We start from the raw sequence: 21,845 nt of genomic DNA on the forward strand, positions 1-21,845 counted from the left end.
CTTACATACTAGCATGTTGTTTTGTATCTAGTAACTCTGCAGCCTCTCCTAGGTTCTTTAGATGGCAGCAGAAATTTGAGGCACTACTTCTCCCATTCATATTCCTTAACAAGTAATATAAATTCTCATACGGGTTTGTCACATTTGTTCACTGGATCCTCTACATAATCTTTATTTTTTTTTTTCTGCTTTGACTTCAAAAGACATTATTGTCTTTTAAAACCTGAACAACAAGTTTGGTTAAATAAAAGATTAGTTTGTTTCAGGAAAACAAAAGACTGACACTTCGTTTTAATTTTTTTGCTTATTTTGCCAAGGGGTTCTGCTTTTGCTGACAAACTGCTCTATATTGAGCACATGGAACTAACTAGCGAGATAGGCCACAAACACCGTCATGAATCATGTGCCAATATGGAGGGGAATGTGAACCTCTTCTATGGACACAAAACAACATACACATATAGTTACACAAAAACATATGAAAGAGCTATTTTTCATTATTTTTAATAGACTTTGTTATTTTGATTATACTTCCTCACTAGAGTAGGATAGCTAGCAGTGATATCATCCACAGATTCCACAATTCCCCAAAACTCTTTTTTTTCTGATGTCTTATAATTTGGCATCATTAAAAATCAGTATTTTAGAATAGTAAAGCAGTGAATATTTAGTATGTCACCTACCTGCCTCACACTACCTTTCTACCAAATTCATGTTTACCAAGATGTAAAGACACACAGACAGACTACACAAAAATTATGAAAAAAAAATTTTCATTAAATAACCTTTTTTTTTTAATATGTTTTTGTTGGTTTGCTTTAATAGCTTATCTGAATTAGTACAAAGCTATAAGGAAAAAAATGCTTACCTTTCCAGCAGTAGCAAAAAACTCTCCATCTGGTGAGAACTTCATTAAACAAACTTGAGAAGCAGTTCTATGGAATAAAGACAATTAAAAAGAGAAAAACGACTTTAACAACTTTTATAAAATTCTAAACATTCTTTTCCTTGAATGTATAAAAAATTTTTAAGTACAAGTGTGTATTGTTGTGTGAAATAGTTAAGTTTTAACAAAGTACAAAAGACTAAGATATAAACTCATGTACAACTCATGGTTGTCACGACCCAGAAAACCAGAATCTTGTAGCTGAATATCCAATATTCAGAAATATCAAAGCAGAAAAGCAGCTGCTAATAGCTTAAAATGCTCTACTTCCATTTCGATGGAAGTAGGATTATATGGCTCTCAAACTGGTCTTTTAGTACCATATTATCTTCCAACTTCTCTGAAAGACAGCTTCACTTCCCATATTCCCTACAATTACAACTCAAGAAAATATAACTCAAGTGTAAAAGGAATGATGTAGTTTAAGTGTCTGAAAGTAGCTTTTACATGAATGGGAACACTGCTCTAAGATGTGACAACAAAATATTCTAAACCTAATGACGTGGTTAACTTTTGGAGCGTTTTACTTTAATTGGATGTACTAATAGATGAGCTCTTTCACAGGGTTTGAAGCACTTATTATTAGCTAAGTAACAAAGCTTATTAATAGCAACAAGAACATACAAAACTTTAACTGAACAGGACAGATACAGTGTACATTTTAATCTTGAATTTAATACCCATGTAAGAAGTTGTTGAGGCCTAACTTTCAAAAGAGATTAAGTCAAATTAAGGTCAATAAAAGCAGGGTGCATTTATGTGCAGTAACAGGAGCAAGGCAATTACAAGAGCCCTGTATCAAAGAAGTCCAGCCAGGTTTAACCAAAATTCTCCTGCTGGGGTAAATATGAAACCATTTGGGAATGTTTCATTCAGGCATTAAAACAGGTTATTTGCAGGGGCAAAATTAATTTATTGCAGACTTCTCTACAAGAAAAATCTAGTCTAAATCTAACTGCAGTATAAATGCCAGAAGACATACAGACATCAACGGTATCCAAAAAAAGCAAGTTCCGTTGACTCTTTTCAGGACCTACTCATTCAAAGAAAGCAACACTTAGCTCTATCTCCAACAAAGTGAGTTTAAAAGAGGAAAAGAGGTGGAGAGCAGAGAAGACTTCTCTAAGTCTTTATACATGATACAAATGCAATACTTGTTACAGAAGGGACAGAAGAAAAGTACTCTCTGTATGATCTTGACTACTATTACCAGAACCCCAGATTCTAAAGCCATACTGAATGGCATTCTGTCTACAGCCTGACTTCTCTTGTTAGGCTGAGAGATGAGCACTCAAATATATCGCAAAAAATAGAGTAAGTCTCTAAGTCCTTGTATTTAGAAAGTTCATCACACATGAAGAAAGGTTTTCCAGCCGTCATTTGGATGATCTTGGGTTTTTAAACACATCACTACTGATAAAAGTTCAAGTATGTAGAAAAAGGAACCACTGAGAGATCATAAAGTGGATCTTTTTCTGGTACATCCAGAAAGCTACCTGTAGAACTACCTACTAGAATTCTAAATGCTTCACAAAGATTAACTTCAGGTGCATTGTTGGAATCCAGGGACATCCCTTTGGCTGCCCTGGCTGTCTCGAGACCCTGGCAGGTGGATCGGAGACCTTGGCATGAAGTCAAAAACACCTGTGGCTTCGATTTTAGCCTGTGGAAAAAACTGCCAACTTTGTATGAGGAATTACAAGCTACAGGGGTTTGAGTAACGTGATAGTTGAGTTAACATAGGGTGAAAAAGTAGAATTTTGGGGTTTTTAGAATGTGGTTCAGGGGTCAAGATGGAGGGATTTGGGATTGTCCTGGGCCTTCTTCTCCTTCTTGTCCTCCATGTCTTGGTATGATATTGACACTTTTCTATTGGTTTAAGGCAGAGATACACTGTCTAACATAAATGATACATATTGGCACAATATTGTTAACATAATACTTGTAGTTTTTAGTATAAAATGTAAACGCTGCCTGAAGCGGCACAAAGAACGCCATGACCAACTTGCTAGACCTCAGCCCATCAGAGAAAGATTGTTAGTGATAAAGAAGAATAAACAACCCTGAGAAGCTGATCTTACGCATTTCAGACTCGTTCTTTGGCTGCACGTGCTGGGAAACAAGGATTTTTACAATCCTGGGGTCATCCCGACACTCTGAGAGTGGGTCTGCCCAGTCAGCCACTTCAAGAAACTTCTTTAGGAGATGGACATATGGTACACAGCTCCCACATGAACAATGTACCCACCCCACTGTACTAGAAAAGTCAATCTATGGCAGAATGCTTTAAATTGTCTTATAAACTTAAGTACTAAACTAAATTCTTCTGAATGTACAGTATACAAATGCAAATATCAAAATCAACATGAATACAAGAAGAGAATTCAGAGACATAGAAAAGATAATGTATAAACCTTGATTGTTACAAATATGCAGAATAAACCTAGAAAAAATAGGAGTAAAAGCAGGGGGGGATGTGTGAGAAGAAAATAACAATGGAGTACACTGAACATAGAAGGAAGCATATTTCAATCAGTCCTGCCAGCAATCACACAGCTTTCACCTTATTTCTTCTACAAGGAAGAGTGCCTATTGGAGAGCTTCAGTATTAGCCTTCCCTCAGTATTTTTCTAGTGTTCTCTGTAACTGAAGAACTGCTCCAAAACCATTTGCAACTGATCTTATAAGAGGAAAGAATGTCACATACAATATGATTACAGTTTATCTCACATCAATAATATTTATCAAGTAACAGTATGCAATAGCATTTCATGTAACTATACTAAGTATTTAATCTCAAAGGTATGAATCAGCAAAGAAAAGGGAATTACTTGTCCTTAAATGGTCCTTACTTGCATTGCCAGATACATCTCCACTCTCCAAGTCCAACACCTGCTCTTTCAGTATTGTCATTGTCATCAGTGTTTTCCAACTGAATATTGGACCAAAGCTGAAGACAATTGGAACCAGTCAGAAGGCGAGTACCTGGAAAAAATATTTATGGAAATCTAACAACAAGCAAGTAGCAAACAATAGACTTTTTCAGAGACAGAAAGAAAAAAAGTTCTGCAAAGCTGAAACTGCAGAAGATAATCTGGTAGATACACCTTTTCTAGAGTTTTTTTGGGTATTCAAGCCAGACCATACAGATGCCCTTAGTATGTTAGTTCTCCTATAATAAGCGACAAAAGGTACATTGCCTCCACTTCAGTATTCTCTATCAAGCTAGGACAGAACAAAAACCTTTTCCTTGTCCACAAGGAATGACAGAATTAAAATTTAAAAAACTAGGTGCAGTATCAAATAGAAAAGTGTTTCTTTTAACCCGTTCGTACCTGTGGGATCCCATGTCAGATTATGCACTACGGCTTCCAGTGAGATTTGAGCATTCTTCTGCCACTGGTAATGTAACACCTGAAATTTTAAGTATTTACAAACATTAGCATGAAAACTCTTCATCCTCCTCCATCCTCTTTTTATAATATAAATAGTACATCTTCACTGCATTCTCCAGATTTTATGAAGATGTTTAACATGTTATGCTTATCTAATAAAAACTGATTCATTCTGACTTTAAAACAAAATAGCTTTTCACTAATATGGCCATATTTATGAGGTCTTTAACTTCTTATTTTAAAAGTTTAGCTTGAAAAAAATCACTACTGGAATCTGAAAATATTTTTATGAGGACATAAGATTTTATTTTTGAAACAAAGAAAAGATATCTACACTGACACAAGTTAAAGGCACCTGGTGTTTGATATCTGTACTATTGCTGAATTAGTGGTTCAGAAAAGTCAAGACAACACATGATACCTTCCCTCCACTCTTTGTTTTTAAATATACAACAGGACAGTCAAGTATTTTTCACTTTTGCATCACTACTTCACTCTCTAGAGCAAGTCCACAATTAAGTTTATAAAATATTTATCTTGTCTGTTTCTGTAATAGGCCAAAAAAGTTTGGTATTTTGATTTATAGAAGAAACTGAAAACATTTCTGGAAATAATATTAGGACCCAACAGGTTTCTTTCTTAATTCACAGACTTTCTTAAAAGTAGTCATCCGCCACCCCAAAAATACCAGACAGAATAGAAGTGAAGTTAAAATATGACAACTAAGTCTTTCAGAAGTTTGGCAAAAGACAGTAAGAAGCAGCTGCAGATAAGGATTTACACAGAGTATTTGCAAAGCTTTTTTTGTTTTGGGTTTTTTTAGACACTGAACATTCCAGTAAATGGAAGACAGAGACAATCTTACAGTAACTTTGAACAATATGCTAGAAACCATTGCATAAAAGTCAACTGAAAGAATGAAGTAACAGAATATTTCTTCAACTAAAAACATCTGAAAGCAAATTGTGGGTGGTTGAGTGCTTCCTCTACTGCTTACAGTTACTACTCCAACCCTGAAATTTCAAACTAAGTGTACTCTTTACCAGTATAGAAAAACATTCAGGATGGATAGACCATAAACAAGAGCAATATATCCAAAGTGTTCATAGAAGCATGAGAACTCACATATTACTGTAATTTTATTCCACTGCTTTCCGGTGATGTAAGTTATTATGTAGGTGTTCATTTCCAGCTATTCAACTAATACATAATATACCACAAGTTTACACGTACATCCAGAATCTTATGACTGAGTCGGTTAGTAAAAAGATGAGAATCCACTAGATGGTCATATAAACAATTTGTTAATGCAAATGGTGACCAAACCCCTGAAGAGGGAGACAGAAGCTCCTAGTGCAATTGCTGTCAAAGTTCTTATATCAACAAACTGACTGCAATTAGAACCTAATGCTTCTAATTATAGCCATATGCCTCCTCATCTAAGAAGCATGATTAAATAACTTGCCCTAAATCATATTATTATTCAGAAATTAAGATTCTGGATATTAATCGCTAAACCACTGTCACCAAAAGTAAGTCCCAAAAGAATAAGTATTTTTCTTTTCACCATTATAACACTGAAGTACAATAATTCAGTCAGATAGTCTAAAAAAGCCACAGATTTTTGAAACCATTACAATTTGGGAAGGGGCATGTAATTTCATAAGCAAAAGTTAATGTTAGAACTGTAAAACACCTGAAAAAACATAAAGGCTACACAGGATGGTTCAAAAAGGAATTCCTATTTTAATGGCTACACTCATGGCAGAATGGGGCTGTGTACATCTTTTTGGGTTCTGGTATATTTTAGTTATGAACTGCAGGGTTATTTGGTTATTACCTGCATAAGCAAGTAATATGAAGCATTACAGTAAAGTCTATCTTCCTTAAAACTATTTTAAATTACAGGCATCTGTCCTTATCCCACCCTGTTCACTTCCCAAGGACCACCTTTAAGTCTCAGCTTTATTCTAGCATTAAAAGAAGACATCGAGAGAACTCTAGCTTTAAAACAAACTTTACTTTAAAATAAAATTTGTCAGGCTTAACTGCTCAAATAAATTAAAGACTGATGAAATACTTACATTATGAAGACTGCTGTTCTGCTTCAAGACACTAACTGGCTCAAAGATACAAATCACCTTTCCATAAGAAGCTGCAATCTAAAGTAATATACATTTATATGTATATGAACACACATAAAAGAAACAAGCTGAACAAACAAAACTAAGATGCAAATGATTGATTTTACTTTTAACCCCGCTTGTAGATAAATTTGAAGCTCAAATCTGTATTTCCTTTTGAAAACAGAAAATTACATTTACTCAAAACCACTAAGCTGGTGTTGCCAATAATAAAAATACAATCTTCCATTTACTCATTAATCATGGTAAACTACTGATACTATAGCTGGACAATTTTTAAAAATTAGATTATTAGCAATATTCTTCCCATATTAAACTACATAAACACTCAAAACAGTCTGCAGAGTTCACATTCTCAGACAAGAAACCAGTATACAATGAGAGTACTTTTGTTTACTTCCCTAGTGTTCAAACAGGCTGCCTTTTTAAAAGTTCTTTCAAAAGACTTAAACTATGCAAAGAAAACACCCAATGCAGAAAACTGCAAATAAAACAAGCAAAGGCTTGTAAATAAAGGCTAACATGAAACAGTCCAAAAAAAGTTGCAATATGGTCAGTTTTGAAAGTCTTATTTCATCACAGAATATCACCCACCTCAAACTTGTATTAAGACAAAATTAATAATATCTGGTCTCAAGGTATCTATATAAAAGCAAGCCTAGAAGACTTGCTAAGAAGAGCCAAAACAAGCCAAATGTATGTTAAAGATCTCAGGCAGAGAGCGTGAGAGAACTGTCATACGACAATGTTGCCAAAAACTATTCTGAATTACAGATTTACAAAAATTAATGAGTCTGCATAGGTCATTAACAATAGACATTCTGCATTCTGAAGTGATAATAGTTAAAAGGAGAACATCTACAGATATAATACACTGTAATAATCAATCTTCTATTTCTGTAAAATTCTGACTTAAAAGAATTCAGTCTTCCTTTAACAATAATAAAAAGTAAGATTCGCTTTATAAAATATATTTTGATATCAACCACTAAAGTTTGAATAGACTAAACTGTCATGCCTAAGATCTATACAAACATAGAGATTCATATATATATATCTTAAAATCCACAGATCCATAGCTTTAAGAGAAACCCTCTATATTAGAAGAACAGATAGTTAAATAAATTTCCATCCTACTAAAATCAGCCTGACCCAAAAATGCCAAGAATAATTTTGTCACATTTGCAATGAAAAGGTTTCTTCAGGCATTTTGCAGACTAATATCTGCCCTCTCTAACCCTCTTTAACTACCTCACTTACTGTTGTATTCTCTAATAATTCCATTCTATACCCAACAGCAAAACTTTATATAAACTCATATAGATTAGATTTTTTTCTCTTTTCCTTTCCTTCAAATGTGGACATTTTCCCCCTATTTTATTGTTCAGTGGGTTTAAAAGATAAACTAAGATTAGCATTCAAAAATGCTCAACTTGTAGTGTCCAGAGCAACTGCTGCTCCCAAAACTTTCCACTAGTTTTCACAGTAACTCAGCTCACGTCTTCACTCAGCTGCACTCTGCCAAAAATAATAGGGGGATCAAGAGCACCTTCAGCAAGTTCCCTGACAACACCTGGCTGTATGGGGCAGGTGACGGGCTGGAGGGAAGGGACACCAGCCAGAGGGAACTTGTCAGGCTAGAGAGGTGCTGCTATGTAAACATCATCTACTTCAACAAGTCTCCAAGGGCAAGGTCCTGCACCTGGGTCAGTCAGAATCCATACCATTTGCACAGACTAGGGAAATTAACAGACTGAGAGCAACCCTGTGGACATGGATTTGGGGATATTAAGGATAAAAAAAACTGTACGCGAGTTGGCAGCATGCGTCTGCAGCCCAGGAAGCCAACCATGTCCTGAACTGCTCCAAAAAAAAGGGTGGCCAGTCGGGTGAAGGAGATGATTTCCCTACCCTAGTGAGACATCAGCTGGAGTACCACATCCAGTATCCTCAGCACCAGGCGGATATGGACATGCTGCGTCCAAAGAAAGGACACAAAAATGGTCAGAGAGCTGGAGTACTTCTCCTATGAAGACACACTGAGAGCATTGGAACTGTACATTTTGACAAAACAAAGTGGAATTTGTGTGTCAGTAGTGATCAAGAATGTCGAAGAAAAAATTCCAGCCTTCTAAGAATGGCCTGAAAATGCACTGATCAGTCTAGTCAATAAGCAAATTCCTAGCCATCCACCGTTTAGTAAGTACTTCAGTGTTTAAGAAACACATCCAATTTCCTTAGAGCAAACAATACCAACTGGCAGACTCTAAATGACCTCACAGGTCTACTTAAGAAATGAGAAAACTCTGAAGCTTAGTAAGCCTTACAGTGTGATATATTCAAGTGCCTTAATTTACAATCCAAGGACAATTTTTCCTTTAAATGCATACAAAATTGGTATCATGCACTCCAGATGACCTTGCAAATTGAGAGAAATAATGCTTAGTGAACTCAAAAAAAACCCCAAAAACCTTCTAGTTAACAGCAGATATTGGAGAAACCCAGGCAAACTATGGCTATGAGGTGCCAGATACACAGAGAAGAACATTACCTCATTTTCGTTTGTGTTCCTTCACTAGAACTGCCAGAGTTTATCACTCAAACGCTAAAAAGCAGAACAGGGTGTGGCTAGGGCTTCATCAGCACAGTGTTCATACAGACACAAACTGGTTTCCATGAGAGGTCTTGTCTCAAGATGGACACCAGGATATAACCAAAGCTCTCCTCAGCTCATAAGGCTTCTAGTAATGAGCAGAAAGCTGACATTATCTACTCACAAGAACAAGCCTAAAGAAACAACAGAGGTAGAAAACCCCTCTTACATGAACAAATAGTTATCCAGAGCTCCCACTCAACTGGACAACAGTTTAATCCCTGTGACATTTCAATGGGGTATTATGGAACTGTGACATCCCACTGAACAGTCACCTGGTTATTTCTTTTTCACTCTGACAGGAAAATTAAAAAAAGAAAGCTCTCTTAAAAGGAATTAAAACCCAACGTTGTCTAAAATGCAACATTCTGATGCAGACCTACTAACAAAAAAGCAAAAGCTAAGAATTCAAGAAAGCAAACCCCATCCAAGAGAGGCTTTATGAATTGCTTGAAACAGATGTAATTTTTCTGGATGATCTGAAAGTGGTTTTTGTGGAAGCTCATCTCCTGCCAGCCACTAACATGTCAAAGCATGTCAATGACATGTCCAGTGGTGCAAAGCCATAGTGAATAAATTACTTTTGCTTCCAACTTAGTAATCTCTTAGTCAATTTCTTGTCCTGAACTGACACAGAATCCACAGTGTCCTGCGCAGTCCTATCTTCTACAACCATCTATCATATCTATGATTACTATTTCACATTTACTGTGCTGCTTACAATTAAAGATAGAAAGCAATCAGTCATTTTACTATTCATTGTAGTATATATGCCCTAACTTGCAAGTATACATATTCCTAAAAAGGTGCTTAACATGACATTGCTGGAACATTATTAGAAACACTGCTCTACATACCTTGCCCAGTTGCATTGAACAGTCCACACATCCCACTTGTATGTTTCCATGTTTAGCTCCAGGGATTATCTGTAATCTTTCAAAGTCAGTCCCCAGTATCACAATATCACATCCTGATGCGTATGCCTACAGTATATATAAAAAAAAAAAATTAAAAACACCCAAAGAAAACAAAAAACCACTTCAAAATAATGCAAAGCTTCATCTACTTACAACAAAGCAGTGAAGTATGAAACAGTATAATCCATGTATTCTATCCATGTAAACACTAGATAGTCAGAAGAGGTCTTTGCAGAGAAAATACAGATGTCTGCAATTTAAAACCGAGCAATAGAAGCGGCAAATTGCTCTTTTTCCATGCTTACAAGTGCATCATAAGACTTGCATAACAAGAAAAGAGTGGTTCGTCATAGAAAAACCAAAAAAAGTGGAGATACAAAGGCATCTAAAAGAATTGTAAAAGCATAAAAAACAAAGTTGTTACAAAATAGAAAAAAGTAATGTATTTTTTAGAGTGGAGAAAGAGACTTTAGAAGTTTTTCTTCTAATTTTTGAAATTTCTGAAAAGGGGGAATAGAATTGAGGAGCTAAAATTTTACTAAAACATCTAGCAAGCACTTTGTAGAGGCAAAAATCAAAAGATTAACAACATGAAGCTTAGTTATACAGAAGCAAAACTGTCCTCTCAGATTTGTTGAATCTCCTGTTATTTGCATGAATTCTATTCTCTAAAGTTTATATTGTCACTGAGTATGTTGATATATCTTAATACATTCACAGATCCAGTTCACTAAGTCTTGCTTGAGTCAAAATTTCTTCCCATCTTCTTGGAAGTTTTATTAGATACTGAGTACAGATAAAAATAGAGCAAAAGATTAAATACTGGAGAAACCTGTGAAAACAAGTGAGAAGAACAAGGGAGGAGAATCATCCAATTAGCATAAGAAAGCAGCATTCAAGGATTAAATTCTTAGAAAAAGGAATGTACACTCATTAAAAAGTTAATCAGGAAGATAGCAACAAAATTAAGAGCACAAACAAGTATTCTGTTAGCAAGAGACTGATAAAAGGATAAAAAATATACCATTTTAATTGACTAAAAGTTTCAAGAGCAGAATAGCATCACAGAAACTGAAGATGGAAGATTTCCGTGCACTGACAGAAATGACCATGCCTTACAACCAACTCCTCTAATAATTGCTAATATATTAAATAAAAACTATGGACATGAAAACAAAAGCAGAATAACTGAAAGCTAGATATATAAATTTGAAATCTGATTATCATGTTTTCAAATGTTTTACATGAAAGAGTACTTTTACCAAGACTGGCCTAGACTATCATACCATTACACGCCTTAAAATAAATAAATAAAATGAAAAATATTGAGATTTCAGTCCGAAGACATTTTTCCCCACAAATCATTAAGTGATGCTTCAAGGAAGAGTCTTAGCCAGAAGACTGTGCCCATCACTCCCAGCCAATATTCAGTTATCACACTGCAACCAGCAGAACACCAGACACCACCTTATAATTGAAAATGCTGTCTTTAATTCTGCAGACTAAATATAACCATGTATTTATTTATGATCACTTATTACTGGTAGGTTTTTGAGCCCCTTCCTGTCCAGTTCCCCCTTCAAGACATTCAAGCAGTATAATGCCTCTTGTCAAAAGAGCTGCCTTTATTACTACTACAGGTTCCAAAGCAATCTGAGCGAAAGCTCATTCAAAAGAGGAGACTGAGTAGTAATTTTTGTTCAAATGTAACAGTAATTATTTTGGTATTGTGATGGCATGAACTTCAGACCTACTCATCACAGAATATTTTTAACTGAAGAAAAAACCAATCTCACCTGGTGACTCACTCATTATGTCCACAGTTCACCAGAAAATCTTGTTCAGAAATCCCATATATACAATTTTTCCTAAAGCCATTTCTCAGAATTGAGAGTTCTGTATAGAGGCAGTTTTAAGGAAAACAAAAACAAACTAAAAGAAGTGTTTCCATATAGAGACATAACATAGAAACCTAGACACAGCTTTATTAAAAATGTATTTATGATTGAAGTGTCAAAGGCTGTATGAAGCCCACCTGCTACACGTGTATGCCCTCCCTAGGCCTCATCAGCATTTCAAAGACTTACTATACTTCTCCCATCTGGCTCTCTCCATTTCTAGCTTCACAGACAAACCTGAAACCACCTTGTACCACCACCACAACAGGATAGAACACAAAGAATGGCTTGGACTGGAAGGGACCTTAAGGACTATCTGGTTCCAGCTCCATTGCAATGGGCAGGAACATCTTTCACTAAACCAGGTTGCTCAGAACCCCATCCAACCCAGCCTGAACACTTCCAGGGATGGGGCACCCACAGCTTCTCTGAACAACTATTCTAGTACCTCATTAACGTCACAGTAAAGAATTTCTTTCCAACACCTAACCCAAACCTACTCAGTCTGAATCCCTTCCCCCTTGTCCTGGCACTGCATGTTCTTGTAAACAGTCTCTCTCAATCTTTCGTGTAGGCTCCCTTCAGGAACAAGAGGAACAAGGAACAAGACCACAATACGATAATCCTTACTTCTCTTTCCCGGACTGAATTTCTCTCAGCTCTTCCTCATGGAGAGGTTCTCCATTCTTCTAATTATATTTATGGCCCTACACCAGACTTGCTCCATGCCTTTCCTCTGCTGGGGACCCCAGAGCTGGATGCAGGTTCCAGGTGGGGTCTCACCAGAACAGAGGGACAGAATCTTGTCCTTTGCCCTGCTGGCCACGCTGCTTTGGTTGCAGCCCAGGACACGTGTGGCTTTCTGGGCTGTCAGTGCCCGTGGCTGGGTCATGTTCAGCATCTCACCCACCAGCACCCCCAAGTCCTGCTCACAGGGCTGCTCTCGATCCCTTCTTCCCCCAGCCTGGATTGAAAATAGAGGTTGTCCCAACCCAGGTGCAGCACCTTGCCCTTGGCCTTGTTAAACCTCATATAAAACTCCATACTTCCATCATAGTAACACATACCATTACTAGAAACCATGCAACCCATAAAATAACTATTTTCATGCGATCATAACTCCATCAGTTTTAAGACCTCAGTACAGCTGGCATTTTGGACTGAAAGAACTCTGTTAGTAACTATAAACATTATACATTGGAGACTTGAGGTATCACATATTCATCACTGCATCAGGAAATAAGATTTAAAACAGCTATTATAGGATATCCTGAGCTGGAAGGGTCCCACAAAGATCATCACCACCCAACTCCTGGCCCTACTGCACATGCCCAAGCGCAGTATCAAAACACTTCTTAAATCTCTCAGGCTGGTGCTGTGACCGCTGCCCAACCATCCTCTGAGAGAGCAATCTTTTTCTAATACCCAGCCTATACCTTGACCTGACACAACTTCAGGCCATTCCCTAGAGTCCTGTCACTTGTCACCAGAGAGAAGTTATCAGTTGTGCCTGTACACTTTCTCCCATGAGGAAGATGTTGTCATGAGGTCTCCCCTCAGACTCTTCTTAGCCCAGCTGTCACTGCTGATATGGCTCTCCTTCCACACCCTTCACTGTCCCCTTTGGATGCTCTCTCACAGGTTTATATCCTTCTGATATTGTGCTGCACAAAAGTCAGAACCCAGGCTATGATGGACAAAAGTAGCTTAAAGATATATTAAAGCATCCTAGACTTGCTGTTTCCTGAAGGAAAACACCATATGTTCTGGTATTTCTCCACATTACTTAAAAAGACTGACACTTTGTTGGGGGGAAAAAGGAATCATTTTAGACATCAGACTGTTCAGACAGATTAGATTATACTTGGTTACACTGGCTTCCCAATGCTCAATAAGCTGCAGAACCACTGACTTGCTCCTAAGTCTGTAGAACTGATCCGCTCCCAAAGAGATAGAAAGGCAAAAAAAAAGGCCTTTTCAAAGAGCTTCCAAATATAACTACAGCCAAGCAGAAGGATGATGACTTGGAGGTTATTTTTGATATTAAGTTAATGTTCACCTGCAGGAGAACCACAGTTTCAAAGACAAAAGGCAGGGGATGCAGAGGGTAGGGAAGTTTCATATTGGAATGGAAAAAGTGTCTGAAGAAAGTGACTAAATTTTCTGGCAACTGGCTCACTTTTCTACTGTTCTCAGTATTCCTCACACTGACCAGACACCTTAGGAGGGAAGCTTGTGTACACCCCTCCTAAGGGGTCCTTCCTTTGGTTCTTTGTTGTCCCCCCGGCAACTCATCCATTACACTGATATTGTGCAGAGATGTCAGATCCTCTTACACACTCACAGGAACCCAGACTTCAGCTGAAAATTAGGCTCCTAGGCAGCAGTATCGTACCCAAATGTGTCTCTAAATAAATGCATAAAATTAAACTGCATAAAATAAACTGCTGGACTAATTTTACAATTTTTTTTATTCACTGCAGAGGTATTTTAGTGTAGTATAATAAAAGACTGTACTCGGGAATAAGAAGTATCTTCCATACCATAAGAGGGTCTCAGATACAACAAGAATGAATTATGCCTACCAGTCACTTTATCTAACTTTTATTGTGAGATTTGTCCATGATAGTTCACATGCCACTCATCCTCATTTTAACAGGAATTAATAAGAGTGCATCTTTGTAAGAAATGGTAACCAAGAAGAAAGGTGATTCAAGTCTTCTCTTAAGCAAAGTGCAAGTGATTCCAGTATAAGAATTCACTGTATGTATATATATACACGTACATATTTTCACGTACATATATATATATTAGCTTACCTATATTACTTGGCCTTTGTGGGAAGGAGAGGGGAAGGGCATGTCATACAGTTGAATGGAGAAAGAATTCTTAAATATATGTTGATTTTAAAAAATAATATTAGAACCCTAAGACAAGCTTTGAAGCAAGCAGAGCCTCTACGTCTGATGTTGGCAGGCCATAAAAGCCTTTCACCTTAAGAATGCCCTAGAACATTTACAAGAAAGCTGTCTTTGCACAATAAGACAAGCAGACGATGTGATATTATCACGTACTTGGAATGTTTATTAAACAATGCTTTGTTCTCTGTTACAGAAATAAACAAGCTAGAACTAGCTCAAGCTGCAGGACCATGGATCTCGCTGCTGACATAGCAAACAAGCCTGAAATTAGGAAGTGAACGATGTTCCAGACCTGTGAAAAGAAATGTGATTTTGTATTGCAGAAGTGAGTTTTCACAAAAATTCTGCTCATGTTTTTAACCCAATGTTGACTCTTAGTTCTAAATTAATATTTCTTTGAAGAAGAGTAACAGAAATTTTCACTAGAGCAGCACTTTAAAAGCACACAAAATAGTATAGACAATTATACAAACTTTTCTGATTTCTTTCTAAAGTGAAAGTCTGATATACACAACTCACAATCTGAGACTGCTATTGGGAAATTACTCTCAACAGAAGGAGAGCAAACAGTTGCTGGCCTCAACGTCTTGCATAGTGTAGCACCTTCAACACTTCTATTTCCCTTACAATCAACCTTCTTGACATATTTATTCTATGTACTGACATACAAAGTCTTTACTATAGTTTCTGCTACAGCTACGTAAGGGCTGACACACTATCTTGGACAACTTGTACAAACTTTATTTAAACTACCTCTCTTACATGAAGGGCAGCTATTATCCATGGCTAAATGAAGCAGGCCATGTGTGCACACATGCATATTTATAAAAATACATATATATATAAACATATTAAAGCATATATGGGATGAACATACACTAGAAAGACAATGCAAAACTCACTAAAAGTCAAGATAAAAATTAAATACAAATCTTTGAAGCAGATGATACTGCAATAATTTCTATATTTTTCTGTCCTGTTCATAGAATGGTCAAAACCAAAGCAGTCACCATGAGCCACATGGTATCTTGCTGAATTATTTTATTCTATTTTAGTATGGTCTCTCTCTATCCCCACTTTTGCATCAGAACTTATACAGGTCTAACTATTCCACTTAAACATTTCTTTAAAATAATTAAAATCTTTTATTAGGATGCTAAATTAAATTTTAAACAATTATATTCCATTATGTTTCAGAAAAACAGATTCAACTTATTTTTATTTATTTATTACTTGAACTATTATACTACAACTGTATTATAGTATGTAAGTATCCAATTTATTTGCCATGCCCTTTGACTCATGTTTCACTGCACTTCAAGTCATGAAACTGCACTTTTCACTGATGTGTAAAGACATTTTATCTTTTTTTAAATTAATTCAGTTAAGACACAATTAATTTCTTAAGTCCAGAGTAGTTTTACTCAAGTATTATTAAAAAAAAAAAAAAAAAAGAAAAAAAAGGAACTCTTAAAAAGGTTCCCTACTAAATCCCTTCCCTTTACTAAATACCAACCAAGAAGTAGGTGAGGTGTAAACAGTGTAATTTCTTTACTGACTCTTATGATATCTCAATTTTCTGCACTACAGATATCCAGAGAGTTCTAAGCGCAAATATTAAGTATTTTCTAGACAGGTAAGTAACAATATCATTGAGTCATATAAATTACTTTTATTTATCAAAAAACTTTGCAGAATGGGAAGCCTTTTTCTATTGCAACCCAGTATCTTTAGGAAACTCAGTATGGTCTTGACCCAGCTATGGAACCCCACTCATATTCCAATTTTCCAAGTGCCTTTCAACTTCAGATATTTAGTTCCCAGCTCCATCAAAAGTCTCAAGTCCAGAATTAACTTAATAACACACACAGATGAAATCTGTCAAGGAAATATTTTGGTTCCATTGAAATAATCTATGTAATTAATCTTTCACATACTTTTACACCTACAAACAATTGCTCTTTTGTGACTTTCATTATCAGTCTTGGGACTTGCACTTGTAAAGTTGCCATTGCTCACAGAGACTTCCCCCCTCCAAAATCTTCTGATACTTTGGTGGAAGGAAATAATAATGACTAAAAAAAACCTACAGAATCAGAACTGAATAAGCAAAAACACTGTATCAGTGCTGGTTACCCACTTAACTTAATAACTTAAATACAACTTCAGTAATAACTAGTTCAGAAGAATCCTATGTGATAAACTCCAGGAGATTTTTAAACTTTTACTCAAATATTTCATGAACAAAAGAAAGCAAAGGATATCTTCTGCTGTGGATAAGTACATGGAAAATAAATTAATTCAGTACCAAGAGAAGGACATAAAGAATAAACAGCTGAGGGCCAGGTTCTCATTGATTTAGTGTGCCATACGTTACTATCACCTGCCCTCAGCAGAGAAACAATAGGCATGCTTCTTATGTTATCTTGATGCTTATGAGCCTTTTCCAACATGTAAATTAGGCTAAAAACTTAATCAGTGTTCTCTCTAAGGAAGCTCATGCTCCACTTTATAATTCACATCCGTTTCATACTAATTTTGCTTCCAAATTTTCAGATTTTAAGAGATAAAATTTGGTATTTTTAGCTTAGAACTGTAATATTTTAAAGTACTTCACTTTGTATATTCAGTGCTGTCTATGAGAAAATATCTGTAGCATACTGTATCTTAAAAAAAAAAATAATTACAGACCAAGTTCCTACTGTTGGACAAGGACAAATTGTCCCTCCTGTATAGTACATAACCTTGAAATATCAACTCCTATGTTCTCAATCACAATAACTGGAAGCGTTAAAGTTTGCCATGTTTGGGTTTTTTTCCCATTTCTAAAATACAATTAAATAGTATTTATACTAATTAATGCTTACATCATAATTTCAGACAGGAAAAAACAATGGTCAATTTTTTTCACTGGATTTTCTAAAACTTGAGTCCATCATCTTTTTCTAAAAAAAGCAGATATTAGCTTCTGCACCTTTCACTTCTTAATCCTTCAGAGCAAGCTCGTTAACACAGCATTACAGAATCAGTAACAACAACAAAAACTGTCCTGAAGCTACCAAGGATATTTCTGTTAGTCATTTTAAATATGAGGAAAAGAAATCCATTAATAACCTTTCAGGGAAAGGGATAATGAAAGAAAGATGAATGCAGCTATAAGAAATATTGTGATTACACTTATGTCCAGGAAACATTGTTACAATATACTTATATGAAAACAGCTCCTCCAAAAGAGAGACCACAGTAATGAATATAAAAAATGACACTTCCCAATCATTCCATTCTCCTCAAGGAGAGATTCCTACTCTTCTTATCCACTGGGGACCTCTAAAACTTTATGGAAGTTTGGCTGCAACAAGTAGAAAGTGATTCTAGTGACATGAATGACTCAAATTGTTTCCCTCAAAAAAAAAAAAAAAAAGACATTAAGATGGCAAACTTAGGAAAACATATTTTGAAATCTTACTCGCATTTCTCTGTAAAGCAGACCTCCTTGTCTCTCACTAAATGGCTTCCCATCACAGGTAGGTCTTTTGCATTTCTGGATATGTAAAATTAAAGGGTTTGGCACAATTTGGTATCCGCAGTCTCAATCGCTATAGTTTAAGATATCTTACAACATGAAGTTACTTATAGGAACGAAGGATATGGCCACACAACGCTGCAGACAGACTCTGCAGAGCCAGCCTAACTCCGGGGAAGCACCTCTGCTTCACTGGCCCAGGCGAAACTGCAAGAAGCCAGACGAACTTAACTGCGTACACCAGACGGGACAGCAAACTACAAGTCTTCATTCCTGCATTTCCGTCTATCATTCCCTTATCAAACTGGAGAGCACGCCAGGCTGAAGCTGGGGGCAACCATAAAAGGTAAGGTTAAAAATACCCCACCGTGGTGCCTCGAAAAACTTTGCTGCATCTGATTTCATTTCTCTTCAGCCACACGCGGAGGGAGGGTGGGAAAAAAAACATAACAGAAGTCTGTTTACAAAACAAAGGCAAAAGGAAGGAAAACGCACGCTAATGAAGACTTTGGCCTTTACAACGCAACGCACTCAAGTGTTTTCTCTCCACTGTAAGAACAAGCAGGTTTTGAAAACCTCAACAACACCACGGCTGGGTATTCCAAGGTCTTTCTCAGCTATGTGCAGGAGAGGATTTCAGACACCTTCCTGACCGCAAGGCAGTGCTGAAACTCCCTTCCAGAGCGAGCTGCACGTCCCGGCTGCCGTTTATGTAATCTTTTATCACCGCCACCTCACCTCCGCGGCCCCGGACCGCCGCTGCCGGCATGTGCCCGCCGCCCCGCCGGCATCGGGGCCGCCGCCGGCATCGGGGCCGCCGCTCCGGACAAGTTTTGCGCGGCCCCGCCCCCGCCCCCGCCGGGCCGGGTACCCGCGAGCCCCTCGGGCGGCGCCGCCGGACGGCGCTACCGGGGCAAGCCCCGCGACCGGGGCCGCTCGCGGCCGCCGCGTCTGACGCAGCCGCTTTCGGCTCCAGGCCCTGCGGAGGCGCCGCGACCGCGGCGGGGGACGCTCACCGTGAAGGGCTGGTCGTACAGGTTGCCGACGGAGAAGCAGCTGTCCCCGGGGTTCACGGCGCCCGTCAGCACCTGGTGCAAGTTCATGGCGGAGGGCGCGGCCACTCGGCACCGCCGCTGTCCCCCCGCGCCCGGCGGCGGCGGAGGCGGCGCTTCCCGGGAGCGGAGCGGGCGCCGCGCATGCCCGGCCCTGCCGCCGTCCCTGGGGCGGGCCGAGGGTTCCGTCCGCCCCTTGAGGAGCTCGACTTTCCTGTTAAAATACCCTGACTTTCCTGTCAAAAGAGCGCTAGAAAATGCTGCCGCCGCGCCGGAGCCAGGCGGTGGTGACGGAGCGGACCCGAAACCTGCCGAGCCGCTGCGCCTCCCGCCTGCCCAAGTGCATCCCCTCCCAGCCCCTTTCACAAGCGCAGGGGCTCAGCCGCAGCCCTCCCACCGGGCAGTGACAAGAGGAAACACGTGGTAGCCGGAGTATTGGGTCCCGAGGTTAGGGAAACAAAACGTTTTTGCTTGGACCTCAGATTGGCAGTAGGCAGCGGGGCTTTTCACCGTCCGGATGAAATACGGGGAAATGGGAGTCGCCTGGGATGGGCCCTGCAGCTCGCCCTGAGCGGGGCGTGCGGGCCCGTCTGGCCCGACGAGAGCAGGCGAGGTCCAGGCAGGCCCGAGCTCAGCAGGCTGACTGTCCGACCACGGCGCCTCGCCAGCATTACAAGTGTTTTCTCCTGTAAATTACAGGTACCACATCAATTTTCATTCTTACATTATCCATGTATCAAATATTAGAGCGTATATCTGACCACTAGCTCTTTCAAAAAAAAATGCAAAATTAAAATTATTTGACAGTGTTAGGTATAACTTTGAGTACCACATCCCAGGATACTTATAAGGTGTGTATCTGTAGATAGCAATGCCTACACGGTCTTTGCATAAGCAAGGTCAATCTCATATACTCTTGGGCATTATGTCTTACACATAATTTTAGTAAATATAAGCCTTGCATCCTTTGAAAAGCAGGTTGACAATCATGTCACCATAACACAATTTGCTGATAATAATTAATGCATATTAAAGAAAAATTTCTCTTAAAGTCTTCTGATATAAGAAAAAAACTAATCAGGTTTGGCACTCTGTGTATATAGATGTTCCTCCAAAGGAAGTTATAAACTCCTATAACCCTAATTACTTTTGTTTGGTAAAAGATCAAAAAGCTTATCAAAGTATCCTGTCAATGGGTAGTGATCTTACTCTTGCAAGGATTGCTGGTCACTAATAAGTGATCTTAATTCTCCTGTCAACAGCAAAATCCCAAAAACTCAACCCTAGTGAATTTTTAAGTTATCAGAAGTTATGTTCATTTGGTTCTAGGTAAGAAAGTGAATTATCACTGAAAACAGTAAGAGACCCTCATTTGCAGTTTTCAGCACAACCAGCACAGTGAACTGTTCTGACTTTGCTTGCAGACAGCTGGGACTTCTTTCCACAAGGTCTCATCTGGAATACAGTGGACAGAAGAGATCAGAGGTACTGCAGATCTATAATGGTTCTTCAAGCCTTATTTAATCTACAGGTAAAGCTCATAGGATTTGCAGTATGATGAAAGAACAGGCTAACATTAGACAGCAATCCCAGACCCCAGTCTGAGGAAGGTGAAGAAATCAAGGAAGGGAAACTCAGGATGCCAACAAAAATGATGAAGAGTTTTACTCTGCAGTTGATAACTGCTTTTTAATCTATATCTATTTTAAACACAGTATGCATTAATAACTGCAGCACCCTAACATGCTAATATGCTAAGAAAATACAGAACTTCCCATTTCCTTTCTAAGTGAATTTGACCTTTGTCACTACTCAGATTAGTATGTTTGGCTTACATTTTAGAAGAAAGGACATTAACTTGTGTTCTCTCCACTGTGGATAGAGTAAGAGCCTATGTAATGACATGTCAGGTATATAAATCCACATCAGGACACCCATCCCCACAGAAATAGGCACTACCTTCCTCCTCCCACATTTGCTGTCAGCAACACGCAGTAGCATAGGAGCTTTCATACCTCACCTCACTGCTGGAGGCATACCTCCCTGGCACTGCTAGTGTGCTTCTTCCACTTCTTAGCCTAGGGAATGGCAAGGACAGCCATTGTGTCCTGCAGTTTGACTGATGCCACTCTTCACTTCTGCAACATCTGTGAATTCAGCTGCAGACAAATTATCTACTGTATATTTTATTATAACATCAAAGTGAATGCATTGTAGGACACTGGCATTTAAAAAGAAAATCTTGAAATGGTTTAATACATATAAAAGTGTATTTATACATTGTCTTGTTGACAAAAAACATGTAAGTAAGTTTAGCTCAGAACTTTAAAACTCAATGGTTTCTCAAGGGTAAAAAAAAAGCTCAGAAAACTAATAGTTACAACAACAATTTTTTC

At 38.1% G+C, this 21,845-nt stretch overlaps 1 protein-coding gene across 12 annotated transcripts in view; it reads right to left on the reverse strand.

The window, feature by feature from the left end:
• Positions 1-19,856, reverse strand: part of DMXL1 (Dmx like 1) — a 79,392-nt gene extending 59,536 nt beyond the window's left edge. For 8 of the 12 annotated variants that reach the window (XM_072922558.1, XM_030258661.4, XM_030258658.4 and 5 more), the window contains exons 1-6: positions 19,414-19,854; positions 9,996-10,121; positions 6,426-6,503; positions 4,282-4,360; positions 3,799-3,931; positions 869-935 (exon numbers count right to left, since the gene is read on the reverse strand). In XM_072922558.1, the coding sequence (XP_072778659.1) occupies positions 869-935; positions 3,799-3,931; positions 4,282-4,360; positions 6,426-6,503; positions 9,996-10,121; positions 19,414-19,500 (570 nt within the window). In that variant the 5' untranslated portion in view covers positions 19,501-19,854. Of the gene's footprint in view, positions 1-868; positions 936-3,798; positions 3,932-4,281; positions 4,361-6,425; positions 6,504-9,995; positions 10,122-19,413 lie in introns of all 12 variants that reach the window. The other 4 variants (XM_072922560.1, XM_072922559.1, XM_030258664.4 and 1 more) reach the window with 2 other exon arrangements.
• Positions 19,857-21,845: the final 1,989 nt, after the last annotated feature.

Source organism: Taeniopygia guttata, chromosome Z, assembly GCF_048771995.1.
Source record: "Taeniopygia guttata chromosome Z, bTaeGut7.mat, whole genome shotgun sequence".
Taxonomy (NCBI): Eukaryota; Metazoa; Chordata; class Aves; order Passeriformes; family Estrildidae; genus Taeniopygia; species Taeniopygia guttata.